General features: G+C 35.0%; 1 protein-coding gene across 1 annotated transcript in view; it reads left to right on the top strand.

Moving 5' to 3' along the window:
- Positions 1 to 18,131, top strand: part of LOC114463009 (semaphorin-3F-like) — a 112,700-nt gene that overhangs the window by 58,724 nt on the left and 35,845 nt on the right. The window contains 2 exon segments of the mRNA XM_028446210.1: positions 15,172 to 15,332; positions 15,521 to 15,583. Of these exon segments, the coding sequence (XP_028302011.1) occupies positions 15,172 to 15,332; positions 15,521 to 15,583 (224 nt within the window).

The following is an 18,131-nucleotide window of genomic DNA, read 5'->3' as shown; positions in this document are numbered from 1 at the left end:
ATTTTCTTTACATCATCTAAAATGACTGGAACAGGAACGCAAAATAAAAATAAAAAAAAACGGCATATGGAGCGCGATGACATTTGATGCTTCTTCCAATTGTTTACATGAGAACAAAATTCAAAATGCTGTAAAAAAAAAAAATTAAAAATCCGTTTTTTAAATAAAATTGTGGTATTTTCCAAACATCATCTACACTGACTCTAGAGTTTTGTCATTTATTTATGATAAATAAAAAAAAAATAATTAATTAGAGACTTTGTAATTAATTAATCTGAAATAATGGACGAACAATATTTCAATGTCAATGTTAAATGTTTCAAAACCAAATTAAAAATGGAAAAAACTGATAGTTTTTTTTTTTTGTTTTATTAATTTAAAACCAGAAACACATAAACAGAAAAACCAAACAAGCAGCGTTTTTCTTTTTTCAAATTAAATCTGGTTCTGTTTGTGTGATATTTGGATAATTACGAGGAAACTATGATGAGAGCTTCATGTTTTAATCTCACCACACAGACAGACTTTTATTCTGCTGTGTTTAATAAATATGATTTTATATCATATTGTCCACCTCACACTGATGACAGAGATATAATTTATGTGTTGATGACGTTTTGTTAAAGAGTTATTGATGCTGGAAATCTGAATCTGTGAATATCTGCCAACTTTATTGAACAGTGTTACGGTCCAAATAGTATCCAGATCAACTAGTGACTGGGCGGAGTTTTGCTCCTGGTTCGCATAAATCACATTAGTGGTGAATTGAAACGTTATAGATACATAAATAAATCAAAACCAAAAAATGAACGTTATGTAAAACATGCTCATGATATGTGGAACCAGAGGTGGTGTAATGAATCTACTGGTGTTCCTTGTTTCTTGTGATCAACTTCCGTGTGTGTTGACGGCTGCTGTTAGCGGTATTTATAACGAGCAAAATAAATATTTTACTGCCCTCAAAAAAGCTGTAATTGTTTTTGAAAAAGTGTCAAATGGTAGAAGTTCTAACATCTATTGTTCCTCACAGTCTATAATCAGTCACTAGTTTATCTGGATACTATTAGGACCATAACACCGTTAAACAGAACATAAACGTGAGCAGCTTTTTACGAGCAAAAACATCCACAGACTGAATGAAAATATGAGCAGGACCAGAAAACTGATGAAATAAATCCTAAACAGTCCTATTGTGTGAGGAGACCTGGTCCAGGACCTGGAGAGGGAAACCAGGTGTAGTGGACTTTAGTTCTCGCTCTAATTTCCCCGTAAATATTAAAATATCACACAAACAGAACAAGTAAAAAAATACAGAAAAACGCTGCTTCTCTGGTTTTTGTTTTTTCTGTATTTTTGGTTTGTTTTAACTCAGTAAAACACAATAACAACACTGTTTTGATCTGGTTTTAAAATGGAATAACCAAAGAACGAAGGGGACATGGATTGTTAAACATACAACATTTTGCTTTGAGGCATTTTTTAAATTAAAGAAACTTCCAAAAAGTGATGAGAATATTTCCATATTTGTACAGATTTGACACATTATGCTCATTGCTTCAACTCTTTGTTGCACTTTAATAAACGCTGAGCAAACTGACAGTGAAGCAACGTTCCATGATAATTAAAAAAAAAAGCTGTTTGTGCTCCGTGTTCATTGTTACTGCTGCAGTGAAGCGACTCTTTGAAATAAGGAAACACTGACTGACGGGAGTTTTTCCTGCTCAGCACTGACAGCAGTTAAAGGAACTCATTTGATCTTTGACAGGAGCTGCCTTTGATGTTTGAGAGCCCCTCCCCCTCCCCCACCCCTCTCCTAAACACCATTATTACCACTTGTGTGTGTGTGTGTGTGTGTGTGTACTATAACACGTACCTGTGACAGCATTAAAGACCCTCAGGCTGCTGCTCACCTAGTGCAGGGTGCTTCTATTCTCTCTCTACCACGTTAGTTCAGACTTGACAGCAACTGGCGGCCCGGGGGCCACATGTGGCCCTCGAGCTAATTTAATGCGGCCCCCAAAGTAAAAGTACAAAATGACTGAAAAATACACAAAACAAAAGCAAGAATACATTTGAAAAAATACAAAGAATTACAACATTGCAAGAAAATAGATTAAATACTCCAATAACATACAAAAATGAAGAGAACAACAACAGTAATACACAAAATGACTCCAAATAACACAAAACGACAACAAAATTACACAAAATGACTCAAGAAAATATACATAATGACAGAAAATTACTACAAAAGTAGACAAAAAGACAAGAAAAACACAAAATAATTACCCCTCAAACCCACAGTACTAACAAACAAGCAAAATGACTACACAAAAACACAATATGACTCCAGAAAATCAGAATCAGAATGTTTTATTGCCATTGTTGATGAACAGAATTCACAACTAGGAATTTGCTTTACTTTACAGGTGCTTAAAAAAAGGTACAATAGCAAACAATAGAATAGAAAAGATTAAATTAAAAATAAGGCATGCAATAATACGTTCTTGATAATAATATAATATATATATATATACTAAATAAATATAATATAATAAAATGTACAAAAACATACATTTACAGGAAAAATACACAAAACATACACAGAATGACAGAAAAACACACAAAATTACTATAAAAGTCCTTTGTTGTTTCCTGTAATAATGCTCAGATTGCTCATTATTTTAAATGCTGACATAAATATTGATAATGTGGCCCTTTGATTAAACAAACACATGTTTGTGGCCCCCGCTGTGATAGAAGTTGTCCTTCTCTGTGTTACTTTATCATTTGTATATTTCTCTGTCGTTCACTTTGGTACAGTTTGGTGATAATCTGTTACATCAGATTAAAAAGTGTCAGTCCGTCATCATCTGAATTACAGGAAGCTTCACACGTTCAAGCAGTGACTTGTATTTCACTGACTCTGGCAGCAGTTTGATCTTTAATTTACCAGTTTAAAACCACAGAAATGTGCAACACGTCAGTGTCACGGAGCTGCTAGCAACGATGCTAACCCTGGCTTTCTTTATCAGTGTAACACAATGTAGACACGGACACATTTACAGTAAGTTGATCAGGATGATCATTTATTAGCAGATAAAGACAAAGTGTCGGCTTCATAGATCAATAAATTAAAGATCATTTGCTGTGAAAGGGTGAAATTGTGGCTGAAAAGTTTGTTTTGATTTTGCATTGCATTGTGGGATGTGGAGTCAATTTAAAACCCATTGTTTATTAAACTTTTCATATTTTAACCTATTTTCATCACTTTTTCTTGCCATTTTTTGCTACATTACTCCCATTTTTGACACTTCTCTAACAAATTTTAATGCATTTTCTGCTATTTTCCTCCACTTTCAAGACATTTTTCCACTTATAAACCCTTTCCACAACTTCTCCACCTACCGTCACTTACAGTATGTTGACCAGTTATTGTCACTTTTAACCTTTTTTCTCCATATTTCATGCTTATTTTTTGCATATTTAACCACATTCACGATTTGTCATGCCCATAATTTGCTAGTTTCAACTTTTTAAACTACATCACAATACAAATTACATTCCCGTGTAAACTCCAAATTAAACATCCTCCATTGTTTTGCCTCAATGTTCAGTAAAAACACCAGAAATGTGTTTTTTAGGAGGCAAAAACAAGAAATCACAGTAATAATAATGTAAAAACACTTGCATCGATGCATCTGTATGGGACTCCAGATCCCACAATGCACCAAACTTTTCCGACAATGTCAATAGGTGAGTGTTTACAGTGGAGATGAAAACAAATAATTTTCTACTTATGGATGGAAACGTATTGAATTAAATATGATCATCTGTAGCTGCTATAACGGCTGTTTTTTATTTCTGGGTTTGTGAAGTTTCAAAGTTCTCTCGGCACTGAACCGTTCCTGTTCCAACGTATTCTCCAAACTAAGCCAGGCCCTGTGGCTAATAATTCTAGATGTAGAGAATTAGAGACGTGCTGTAACACGCTGCAGGTGAAGCTTCTGATGGACGTATCAGTGTCACAGTGAACCCTCTCTCTCTCTTCTTGTTTTACCAGTCAAACGTTTCTAAATAAACTTGTTCTAATTATGGTTGAAGGAAGACGGTGAAACACACCTACTTATTAGAACGGCATCATCAACAACATCTGTTTTCATCTTTTCATCTCCTCTGCAGCAGCTTCAGGCTTTATACCATTCCATGCTCTCAGGATGACATGACAGTACAGTACCATACACACACTATAGACATGGGGAAACTAGCTGCCAGGGGCCACATGTGCAGCTCCCAAGGTTAATGTCAAAAGTGCCTCCAAAAGTACTCAAAATCACAGCAAAAAATACAGAAAAATGAAAAAAAAAAACACGAAATGATGACAAAAATGCACAAAAATACTCCCAAAACAATCAAGACATTCACAAAAATATGCAGAATTACAAAAAAATGGACAGAACGACAACAATAATACACAAAATGACTTTGAAAACACACAAAACAACAACAAATAAGAAAATAATATAAAAAATGACTCCAAAAACACACCAAAGGACAAGAAAAATACACAATTATTTTCAAAAACAACAAAAAAACTGACAAAAAATTTTGAAAAAAAAGAAAATGACAGAAAAATATACAGAAATGCAGAAAAATACTCCCTAACACGCAAGACATTTACAAAAATATACAGAATGACTCCAAAAACACACAAAAGGACAAGAAAAATTGCAAAATGAATTTAAAAACAACAAAAACGAACAAAATTTAAAAAAGAAATATACAATATTAAAAAATACCCCCAAAACACGCAAGGCATTTACAAAAATACATAAAATCACAAAATAATATACAAAATGACAACAAGAATGCATGAAGTGACTCCAAAAACAAGCAAAACAACAACAAATAAGAAAAAAATATACAAAATGACTCCAAAAATACACAAAATATGTTGGAAAAAAAACAACAAAAAATTGGAAAAATACTCCCAAAACATGCAAGACATTTACAAAATACACAAAATTACAAAAACAAATATACAAAACGACAACAAAAAGCACAGTAACTGCACAAACATAAAGAACAAGGAAAAAACACAAAAAAAAAAAAATGCAAATTGACAGAAAAATTCCCAAAATGAAAACAAACAACACAGAGAAACCCTTTGTTCTTTCCTGTATTAATGCTCAGATTGGTCATTATTCTAAATGCCGTCATTAATGATGATTACTTGGCCTTAGGATTAGCTGATATTATTATTATTATTATTTTCTGTTCTGGTTCATATTTAAGTTGTTTTAACTTCTCTACAGTCGGACTGTGTCCCTGCTAATGCTCAGCGTACGTTGAAAGAAACAAAGTGGGAGCAGCTTTAGCAGCGTTTAACTGGTGGAACTGGAACAGCTACTCATGGTGTTTGTGAGGATTACTGTACGTGCTTCTGAAAAGCTGAATGTGGAGTCACACGAGGATTGAACATGTGTGCACATGTGGAGAAAACAAACAAACAAAGCAGAGTTTATGAGAGGATCCTTCCACAATCTGCACTGATCAGTTGTAACGGGAATGACACGTTATCATAGCGTGTTCATGGGAATCAAACCTTTGATTGATTGATTGATTACTGTTCATCTGGTGATTACTTCATGTGTACAATGGAAACGTTGTTCATCTTTGTTATTTTATTCACATATACAATGTTTTTTGGAACCGATTCTTCTCTGATTGATCAATATCAGTCACATGATCAACAGTAATGTCAGCATTTACAATATTAGCCAATCGGAGCATTAATCAGAGCATGTGTTTTTGGAGTCTTTCTTGTATATTTTATTTTTTTTTATTAGTTTAGGTTACTTTTTTGATATTTTTATAGCAAATTTAAGTAATTTTGTGGCCGTATTGTATGTTTTTGTTGTCCCTTTGTGTGTTTGTGTGTTTTTTGGAGTTTGTTGTTGATTTGTGTGTTTTTAGAGTTATTTAGTATATTTTCCTGTATTTTTTGTTTATTTTTGTTATTTCGGAGGCGTTCTTGTATATTGGTGTGGTTTTCTGAGTCATTTTGTTTGTTCAAGTTGCTATTTTGATATTATTTTGTAGCAATCTTGTATGTTTGTGTTTTGGGAGTCATTTTGTTTGTTTAGGTAGTTTTTCTTTTATCATTGTTGTATTATTTTGAGGCCTTGTGTGTTTTTGTTTTAATTCTGTGTTTTCTTTTGAAATGATTTTGTCTTTTTTTGAATCATTTTGTGTTTTCTTTGTTGTTTTGCACATTTCCCTTTTATTTTTGTTTATTTTTCTTGTTCTGTGTGTTGAAAGTCGATCCTGTATATTATTGCTGTTGTTGCTTTACGTGTTTTTGTTATTTTGTTTGTTTGGGTTGCATTTTTTTATATTTTTATACAATATTTTTATATTATTTTTTTACTAATTTCTTTCTGTAGCTGCCTTGTGTTTTTTGTTGTCTTTTGCACAGTTACTTTTGGGGTTTTTTACATAATTAGATCTGTTTGATCTATATCCATAGTCAGTAATGTAAAAAGCTTATTATCTTATTATAATCAGCTCTTTGTATTTATGTAAGCAACTGTTCTTCATGTGATAATAATGTGTCAGGATTGTTTCAGTGCAGTGACCCTGAGTGGGCACACAACACAACTATAGATGCTGCTGTAAGATCTGACACTTTTAGTTACATAATCAGGCATTTTTACTTGAGTGTATAGAAAGCATCTTATTCTGTGTTTGTGACCCTGGTGACATTCTTGGTGTTGCATAAGTGAGGTGTTGAGATGTGGGAGGAGTTACAGCTGAGCAGAGCCTGGAGATGCTGAGGAGAGAGGATTGTGTTTTCACCACAGAAGAAAACAGGGACACTGATTTAGCACATACGTAGCTTCAAGAAACTAAGAATATTTTTTACATATTACTTATTTTTACCCTTTATCTGCAACTACACCAAACCTGCCATATTTTAACCTGATTTCATCACTTTTTTCCCTTATTTTCACATTTCAATACATTTTCTGCACATTTTTCAGCACTGATAAACCCTTTCCACCACTTTTACCACCTAATGTCACATATGTTGACCCATTATTGTCATTTTTCACCACATTTAATGCTTATTTTTTCCCAATTAAACCACATTCACGATTTGTCGTGCCCATTATTTGCCAGTTTAAAATAATTGTTCCAATATTGACACTTTGAAACTTTTTTACTTCATGTTTTTATCCACTCTACTTTGCAACTTTTTACCAATTTCTGTGATTTTTTAAATCCCATTTCAACCACCTTTTCCACCATTTTTGGTCACTTTTAACCCATTTTATTTCTGATTAAAACAAGGATTTACATCTTTAAGATGACTATAATAATCGTAAACTTCCTGTATAACAGTGGATATTATTCAGTAGGGGTGTGTATTGCCTGGCATACGATTCGTATATATATATATATATATATATATATATATATATATATATATATATATATATATATATGTATATGACTTAAGAAACAACTAATCTGTAAGTGTACACCTTCATTATATATGACATATATTTTATAAACATATTTTACACTCAAATCATTGGCTTTAACATGTCATGTGCCAACAACTTAAAATAAAAAAAATAACATATAATCTACTGTACCTGTGGCTTTTAAACCAACTTTGACTTTAGTGAACTATATACTGAGGTATATGCCTGGAACAACAAATAAATGCAGAAAGTTATTCATTTCTTTTTAGATTTTATTGAAAAAACACGAACTGATCAACATGCCCAGGTTTCAGTACTTCTTTGTGTAGTTACAACGTCTCCTGTAGTGAAAAAGACTTTACTGGTTAAATAAAGGTTAAAAAAATAAATAAATGAATAAAATAAAATTGATTTGGATTCATAGAACAATAGACCATCATTTTACTGACTTTATGGATTGACCCCAAAAATCTCTCCCCTTTATTCCCCCTTATAGATGGTCCTGTCTCCACATGACTGTTCTTCAATGTTCATGTCTGTGTTCAACCACCTTCAGCTACAGTGGGGGTCCCCACTCTCTGGAACCTTTATTTTGGGGGTCATGTGGGCTGAAAAGATTGAGAACCACTGGTTTAGAGGGAAGTGAAATCACAAAAGGCTTGAAAGACTCAGAAATTTGGTTAAATTGTCAAAAATAAGGATGAATTATGATGAAAAGAGGTTAAAAGTGACAATAATGGGTCAACATATGTGACACTAGGTGGAAAAGTGGTGGAAAGTGTTTATAAGTGCTGAACATGTCTTGAAAGTAGAAAAAGTGTGCAGATTATGCATTGAAATGTGATGTAGAAGTGTCAGAAATGGGAGAGATGTGGCAAAAATACATTCAAAGGAGCAAAAATATATCAAGAAAAAGTGACAAAAAGAGGTTAGAATATGGTGAGTTTGGTGTAGTTTGCCGAAAAAGGGTAAAAAAAAGGCAAAATGGGCTCAAATTGTTCAAGAAATATTCTTAGTTTGGTCCTGACCCCAAGGTTGAGAACCCTTTGACACAAAAATCAGATTCATTTCTGCATTTTTTATGTTCGGATTGTGTTATGGAGGCAAGATCAGGTTCTTCTACCATCTTACAGAGTGTGTATGTGCATGTGTGTGTGTCAGACCCCCCACAGTGACCCTAAGCCGTACACGCTGTAATGAGCTACTTTCGGAGTCGATCTGGCTTTAAATGACAAGCTCGTCGCTCTCTGCTTCCAACCTTTAAATCTCCAGGATCAGTCGCTGTGTGGACATCGTCTAACGTGGCTGATAAAGGGCCACATGTCACTAGCTGATGTAATCTGTCCTATTTAGAGTCTGAACAACAATGATGGAGCTTTTTACTTTACATTTATTCTGTGACATTAAGAATGTGGCTTAAGCTTGAGTATTAAATAATCTCACAGTGACTTTGCTGGGGGTTTTTTTCCCAGGCTACGAGTGACTGGCAGCGTGCCGGGTGCCAGATTCAGTCCTGACACCCGCTGGGTGAGCTTGACCTTCAGAGTAAAGTGGCCCCCACCCAAGCCCTTATCCGGCCCCGCTGCCACCACGCATTCTCTGTCAAATCAAACTCTAAAACGCCCGAGGCAAAGCACGACTTTAGGAGGGCGCTGAAAAAAAGGAGAATGATGTTTAGTAGCTAGAACAGACGTGGGCAACAGGCGGGCCGGGGGCCATGTGCAGCACTCAGTCTGAATTTGTGCGGTCCCCAAAAGAAATGTACAAACTAACTCCTAAAACTCACAAAATGACAAAAATATACAAAACCAACAACAAAAACTACACAGAATGACAGAATTCAGGACAAAACCTCAACATAAACGCACAAGACTACATCAAAAATATGAACGTGTCCATTAAGAACAAAAATACATAAAAAACAACAACAAAAACACACTAAATAAGGGAAAAATAAACAAAAAGATAGACAATTCACAAGATGGCAACACAAATACACAAAATGGACAAAAAAAAAACTAAAACACAAAATGACATCAAAACTATAAAGATTTACTCCTAAAACATGCTAAACAACAACAAAAATGCATATTACAGCAACAGAAACACATTAAATGAAATGAAAATACACAAAGCTAAAAAAAAATGCACAGAATGACATAAAAATACACAAGATGAATAAAAAAATACATAAAGATGACAAAAATAGCCAAAACGACAATGAAAAGACACAAAATGTCTCGTAATGCACAAAACACGAACGAAAAAAACACAGAATGACAGAAAAAAGTACAAAACCTCGTCAAAAACACACAAGATGACATTAAAAATACTGAAATTAGTCCATGAAGATGCACAACAACAAAAAAGCATTAAAAACACACTAAATAAGAGAGAATTAAACAAAAGGACAACAAAAACGCACAAGATGACTTTAGAAATACAGAAAAATATCAAAATAACATTAAAATACAAAAAAATTACTCCAAAAACACATAATAATAACAAAATAAATGTATATTACAACAAACAAAACATTCTAAATGAAAGACAAATACACTAAACTTCAAAAAGAAAAATGCACAGAATGACAGAAAAATACATACAATTATACAAAAAAACATAAAATGACATCAAAACTACAAAAAAAACCAAAAACAAATAAATTTATTACAACAGGAACACACTAAATGAAAGAAACAAAAAATACTACAAAAAAGTGCACGGAATGACAGAAAAATACATAAAATTAGTACAATCACACACAAAACTCCTTGTTCTTTCCTTTATTAACACTCGCTTTGATCATTTTTCTTAACGCTGACATGAATGTTGATAAAGTGACCTTCTGATCAGATACAATCACATTTTTTGGCTTCGCTGTGATAAAAGTACCCGATCTTTAATCTAGAATGACTAGTTCCAGAAAGTTCAACTGTTTATTTCTGCAGAATTAGAAAAAAAACAAGTGTAAATGTGAGTCCTGTGATGTGTTGTTACCATGAATATGTTGTGAGTTCTGAGTCCGTCTGTGTTTTTTAGACGATGTCATGATTTAGGCTGGTGGATAAAGTGTGTGAGTTCAGTGTTAATGCTTCGTTTGCGGAAATAACCAAAGTTATCCCATGACTGAGAGCAGGTTACACACACGTGTGTTTGTGTGTGTGTAACGTAGAGTTGACAGATGGCTCCTGAGAGCACGCGCACACACACACACACACACACACACTGAGGAGTCGTTGACATCCTCCTTCAGGAAGGACTCTGTTTGTGTGTGTGTGTGTTTATGTCAGACTGGGTCCTTATTGGGTGTTTAAGTCTATCACACACACACACACACACACACACACACACACACACACACACACACTCTGGGACTCATCATTCATCTTAAAAGTCCAACACAAATAATCACAGGCTCTGCCACGTGTTGGTTCTGGTTTGCAAAAAAATAAAATAAAACGTGACAGCTGTCAATCACACAGACACGTAAACAGGCCACAGGTCAAACTATGGATAAATAAATAATGCAATGCTATTATTGTTAAGTGTTATCGATTCATAATATCATCTGATAAATAAATGATATTTAATCAGAACATGAATGGTGTGTGTAGCACTTTAAGGTGCTTTCGCATAAAAAAAACACTTTTTGGTTGAAGCATCACCAGGCTCCGTTTTGTTAGATAGTCCGCTACGTATTGGTGTGAAAGCTCAGTCAAAGTCTGGTGCAAAGGAAACGTACAAAAACACACAAGATGACGTCAAAAATACAAAAAAAAATTACATAAAGTAAACACAAAATAACAACAAAAACACACTAAATAATGAAAAAATAGACAAAAGGGCAACACAAAATAAACAATATGGCTACAAAAATACACAGAAACATCAAAAAAAATAAATAAATAAATTACATGAAAAACACAAAATAATAAAAATGTGAATTACAATAACAAAAACACACGAAATGAAAGAAATATAGACTGAACTAGGAAAGAAAAATGCACAGAATGACAGACAAATACACAAGATAAATACAAAAATACACAGAATTGTATACAAAAAAATACACAAAAACATGGACAAAAAAACAACAACAAAATGCATAAAACCACAACAAAAACACACTAAATAAGAGAACAGCAAACATAATGACTTCCACAATTCAATAAAAGGCTAAAATGTACATTACAATAACAAAAATACACAAAACTAGAAAAGAAAACTACACAAACTACACAGAATGACAGAAAAATACACACGATGGCTACAAAAAACTAAATTACATCAAAACTAGGAACATTGACTCCAAAAACACGCATGAATAACAATAACGAAAACGCACACAAAATGTGACGAATCGAAGTTTAACAATGAAACAGTGAAATGGGACTTTCCTGTTGAGGGTGAGATCGTTGTAAAGGAGTGTATTATTTGTTCATGGTGGGGCGCAGGTTTTTGACTCCCCTCACACATGGTCTCTGTGAACCTAGAAATAAATGTTAAACAAACACTTGAGATCGGCTGTTTGAGGAGATTAGTTTACACTTGACATGAGACGACTTGTCATCGTTTTACTGAAGGGTGACGTTGCATTTATTTACCTTTGAGTGAGTGGCTCATTCTAAAGTTAATTCATTCATTCATTTATGATGTAGTGAACCAAACCGCTCCAAGCTGCCAGAATTGGGAAAAGCCCGTAAAGGTACATAGAGACTTTGCAAACTAGGACTTAGCTTCCCCGATGAGCACTAAAACTCTAGTATTTTGGTCGACGCAAACAAAATGTAAGTCGTCTGAATCTGCAAACGAATTTTCCGACGCACTTTTCCAAACAGGCTTCGATTACGTCCATACAATCAAAAAGGGAAAGAACAAATTGCCACAACAATATTACCACACTTTACTGCAGGCAAACTAATCGCAACGATGCATGCATGGAAGAGAAGGAGCAGTTCAAAAAGCTGTTCCTCACAAACCTTCACCAGTACACACCTTGGCGTCACAGCAGATCCCTACACCATGTCCAGAAAATAACTTTGCGATCTCGCGTCAGAGGCTACCTCTTGTACAAACAAAATTTGGCCAAATCCTCACCTCGCAAAATGCTCCCGGTGAAAAATAACTCCCACTCGCTGCATTCAAAAGACACCCGACGTTCCTCAAGAGCCTCCACCGCAAGCACCGCAGCCCCCTCTGTGGTACAACCAGCAACCATACCACGGTACCAAATCAAAACGGTACCAAGATAACACCAACTATCGTGATTATGCTTCAGAACCAACGCATCAATGATGTAACCTTGTTCCTGTGGTCCGACAGGTCTGCCATCAGGCAAGACCTATTCGACCTCATGGTTGGTCTCACCCCCACCATGCAATGGGAAAAACACTCTGACCGATTCCTCGTCACACTTACTGACCGCAGCCCCCTTAGGTCAACGAGCACCTGCGTCCTCAAGGTGTCGTGGAATGGGAGAGAATTTTCCCACCACTTCCTAATTGTACCAAAGCTGCCACACTCAACATGTATCGGAAGTGAAATGCTAGTCTGCCTTGGTGTCCAGTTAGACACAGTGAACAGTGTCTTATGGTCACTGACGACGCCAGCTCCACCGCATGCTCATGCCATGCCACTGAATTTAAACTGCGGTCAAACTATCTCGGAAGTGTGCCGAGTCATGACCGAATCTAATGTCACCGTGCCACCCCTAGCTTCCAATGTGCGCATCCGGTTGGTTATCACACCGGGACAAAGCCTTGACTGCTCCCAGGTCTTCTTCCAACCCTCTGCCACACTGTGAAAACTAGGTCTCACTCTCACGCGACACCCTTACTGGAAGTACACAACCGTATTACCAACATACTTTGCCAGAACCCCTCTAAGGAGATCGTTGTGATTTTCAAATCCACCATTATCCAAATTAATTGGGTCGGACCCTTAACCAAGTCAACCAGAGGAAACAAATATTTCCTCACAGTGACATGCGCGTTCACAAAATGGGTTGAGCGTGGATCTGCACCAAAAGATACTGCAATGATGACAGCATTTCTGCTAGTCAACCACGTCTTTTCAAGGTTCGACTTACCAACCCGCATCAGCTCTGACAGAGGAACTCATTTCACTGCTGACACGATAATACAACTCTGGACGTCTTATTCGATATTGTCATTTGTAAGAAAAGGGGAACAACAGGTGGATTAGCTCACTAACTTGGTCAGTGACTCACGTATTAATGCCAGCAAGTTGTTTTTGTCTTCTTTTTTAATAATATATTATTATTCAAATTCCTTCTGAAGAACTTCTAGGAATTATTACACGAAACTCAAGGACACATCAAAGCGAGCAGCAGACGCCTCTGAAGAAAACAGACAGTTGACAGTCGAAACATGTAAAACCTGAAAAACAGTTGTCTGAATAAATGAAACCTTAACATATTGTTCAAAAAAGAAGACAAAAAGAACACGTTGGAATCAAGAAGCCAGGAGAAATGAGAAATCTCATGATTTTTTAAATATGTGTGATATGGTCCCAAAACATACATGTGAGGTATTTACATGTCATTTTGGTGCCTGATTTGAAAGAAAACAAACTTCTTGGACAGTTTGGTCTGGGCCGATATATTGTCCCACAAATTATTGCCGATAAACTATATTATTGTTGACATTTTTTTTTTTTTACACTAAATTAACCACTAATGTAATAACTTTTACAACTTTTAGTATTTTTTACCATTGTAATTGGAATGTCAAGAACTTTGAAATATTTTAACTAAATAAAACAAACAATTAAAATAAAATGGACTCCATTTGTTCTAAGAACCCTAAAAACATAGTATTTGTGGTTTTTTTTTCTGAAACTCTCCTGTTTTCCAGAGTTTTAGCTTCTAAAAAAGTCACTTTCTGACCAACTCTCCACAAACAGGCTGATTTACGTCCTACTAATGCATATTCATGAGTGGGTGTGTCTATAGATGGGACACTGACTTCCTCCTCCCCTCACGGTGACGTAGGCCCGCCCTCCTCCCACCCACTCCGTAGCCGAGCTCATGCTGCTTTATAAACACGAGACATGAGCATGGGGGCGGGGCGTTCACCTGTACATACTGTACATAGACTGTAGAAAATACATACATAGCACTGTGTGAAATGCTCACCTTTGTGGGCGTGTCTGTTTACATGTCAATCACGGCAGAGAGCTTCCTGGAGGCGTGGCTTCTCCAGCTCAGTGCCGCGTCAAATTCGTCATCAAAGTGGGAACGTGTCATCAAATTGTAGTGAGGTGTTTGTGTTCACCCTGTAGTAAGAAAGGAGTAAATCACCCTCTGACTAATGATTGATGGAATCAATAAAAAACACTTTGGACATGTGTACGCTGCAGGTTCACTGAGAAATTATTAGAACTGACTGAGTTATCTGCTGTTTAATATCCGTTGCTAACAGACGCGCCACCAAATAAGCATGAATATGAAAATATACCAAGGCAGGCAAACTTATGGAGTTCATTTTCATTTACCGTACGGTTAATTGATTAATCGATTATTGGCCCAGACCTAGTTTCAGAATGTGTCGCTACTTTTCCATATGATGTGTAGCAGGACTACGTTAGCTGTGTTTAGTGTAAATAAGTTACTACTACAGTATTTCAGTAACAGATGCGTTTCTTTTTCTCCAAACAGAGCTGAGATCCACTGGCACCGCCCACCACTTTGCGTACCTCCTCAACACGTCTGATTACCGGATCCTTCGTATGGACGAGGACCACGACCGCATGTACATCGGCAGCAAAGACCACGTCCTGTCCCTGGACCTGCACGACATCAACAGAGAGCCACATATTGTAAGACTTTTCCACTGCTGACCTTTGACCTGTGTACACTCCACATGTGCTCATTAAATCAAGCAAACAGGGTTGTGTTAATGATGCCTGCAGGACTAATATTAGTCTGGGTGGATAATATCACATCCAAGTTTTCAGCCCAAATATCCAATAAATGTCAGTGATGTGAATGTGTTTGGTTCCTGTAGATCCACTGGCCAGTGTCTGAGCAAAGGAGGAGGGAGTGTCTCGTTAGTGGGAAAGACGCCAATGTAAGTGTTCACGTCATTATCAAATACATTTATTACACATTTGTTTATTAAAAGCCCAAAACCTGCTTTGATTCTCCCCATTGGTTTGAATAAAAAAAAAAAAAAAACATTTCAAAATAAAACACTGCTTCCCTTTTCCCCAGAACCAGAAATTAAGTTTGATTTGATTTCAAACATGAACACAACAGCAGTGTATCTCACGATGAAAAAAAATGAATAATGATAATGATAATAGTAATAAAAAAATTAAGAAATTACAATAAATCAAACAAGGCAAAGAGAAAACAAATGGTACAAAAATCCTGCTCGAAAAGGAGTTGGAGGAAGAATAGGCTTATTAGATCTTATCCCTTAGAACTATTCATGTAATCTTCTTGTAGTATATACATACTGTATTTACACTATATATATATATATATATATATATACAGTATATATTACACATTCATTTGTCCACACATACACAAGTAAATACACACCTATTTATAAAAACACTCATACTTCAAGAAGGTAAACTTTATGTATTTATGTTTAAATTGCTTTAAATTCAAACATATTTTTTTATTTCAACACACAAAGTGTTCTATAACCTGGTACCGTTTACTGACACACTAAAGCTCTTTTGTTGTTGTCCGTGTGTGTAGTGAGCGAAAGGTCATTTTATCTTTTAAGTTAAGTCTCAGCTATTTTAATAAATCATTTTCAGGAATACGTTTTTGTAAATGCTATTTGACTTGTTTAAAAAGCTACAATTACTAATAATGTAAGTGATTTTGATTTATTGAATAGTGGCTCAGTGTGCTCCAAATATCATGTATTATGAACGTAACGTATTTAATACAAAACAGTGGAAAAGTCTTCATCAGAGGTTCATAAACTAATATGGTGATTTCTTGTCATTTCTTTTCTTTTTAAGCTCTAGTAAAATGTGTCGTAAACTACGATGATTTAAAGTCCTTCATTACATTTACAACCACATGGTTTCAGTGAATCACAGGTGTCAAACCCAAGGCCCGGGGGCCAAATCCGGCCCTTTAAAGCATCAAATTTGTCCCTCTTGAGAAAGTGAAAATGTCAGAAAAAACATGAAACATTTGTTAACTGATCAACTAATTCAGTTATAGATATCTATTAAAATCCACAATATTTGAATTTGACGGCAGTATTTTTTTGTTGAAAGAACTCTCAATTTTTTCAAAATCTGGCAAATTTTCCTCAAATTATTTCACAAAATGTCCCCAATTTCCCAAAATTAGGGAAATTGAAGTGAAGATCCTGCAGGGACTGATATAATGCTTAAAATAACTAACATTATAATTGTTTTAAATATTGTAATTGATTTTAAATGTATTTAATGTTTTCTGTTGCACTTTTTAATCATGTAAACTAAAGCACATTGAATTGCCTTGTGTATGTATAAACGACATTTATCTTTTCTAACCAAAAAGAGAAATAAATAATTAAAACAGTTCTTTACAGTTTAATCTTACGTCTTAATGAATCTGATTGAATAAAGATTGAGAACCATCCTGTTAATTCATATGTTCAGTAGAGGACGTGAGATGTGGTTATTTTCATTCCTAATGGTCTTTATAAGCGTTTCTAATCACTAGTGTGACGATGGAATGATGGAATTTCATGATGTAATCACAACATTTTAAATTATGAACATTTCAGGTGTCAAACTGTTGTCAGAGTAAATGGTAAACTTTTAATCTTAAAACAATATTAGCTTTTGTATTAACAGTAATCCTAAAATAAATCATAAATTCAAAAATATCAATATATTCTGTATAAAAATTGTGTTTATAACCGTGTTTCATTTTAAATGCTTACATGTACAGCATGCTGAACAGATTCTTTTTATTTTATTTTAACCAAATAGTCAAATCTGGAATTGTTAAACATTGTAAAATGAGCTTAAAACTGCTGAATCAGCAGGAAAACAGATACTATTAGATGAGCTGAGCGGGAAAAATTTTGTGTCATTCTCTGTTTGACAAAAATAGAATAAATGACAATAAAGTCATTTCATTAAATAAAGAGTGTGTTCTTTGTTTATAGCCTCCACCAAGGAGGTCATACAGAGTATTTTCACCAGCGTTTATTTGTTGGCTTTGTTATTTAGCAAAGATTACGTCAAAGTATTTAACAGATTTTTTACTGAATTTTTATCAAACATTATCACAGTTTCCATTATATCCCAATTTCTCATTATTGGTGAAATCTAAAAGATTCATATCTTGGTTTGTAATCTGCCGATCTTTGCGAAATTAGACTCAGTTGTGTCGGGTTGGTTCTTCTATTACCACACTGAGTTTCATCTGGATCGGATAAAGATTTCATTCCCAAAAACTAGCATTGCTTATGCGTTATGGACCTACTGTATGGTTATTAATGGAGATATAAACTTGTTCTGAGCCTTTAAAGTGTGAATGATGATCAGGATCAATGATCCAGATAACTGACAACATCTGGAAAAGAGCAGATGTTTGGTGGAGGTTTGTGTCTCTGAGTGCTTTTGTTTTCCACTAAAGTGTCTCTGATG

The sequence above is a fragment of the Gouania willdenowi genome, chromosome 5, assembly GCF_900634775.1.
Source record: "Gouania willdenowi chromosome 5, fGouWil2.1, whole genome shotgun sequence".
In the NCBI taxonomy this organism is placed as follows: Eukaryota; Metazoa; Chordata; class Actinopteri; order Blenniiformes; family Gobiesocidae; genus Gouania; species Gouania willdenowi.
The sequence above is the reverse complement of the archived record's forward strand: the minus strand, read 5'-3'. Positions and strand labels throughout refer to the sequence as shown.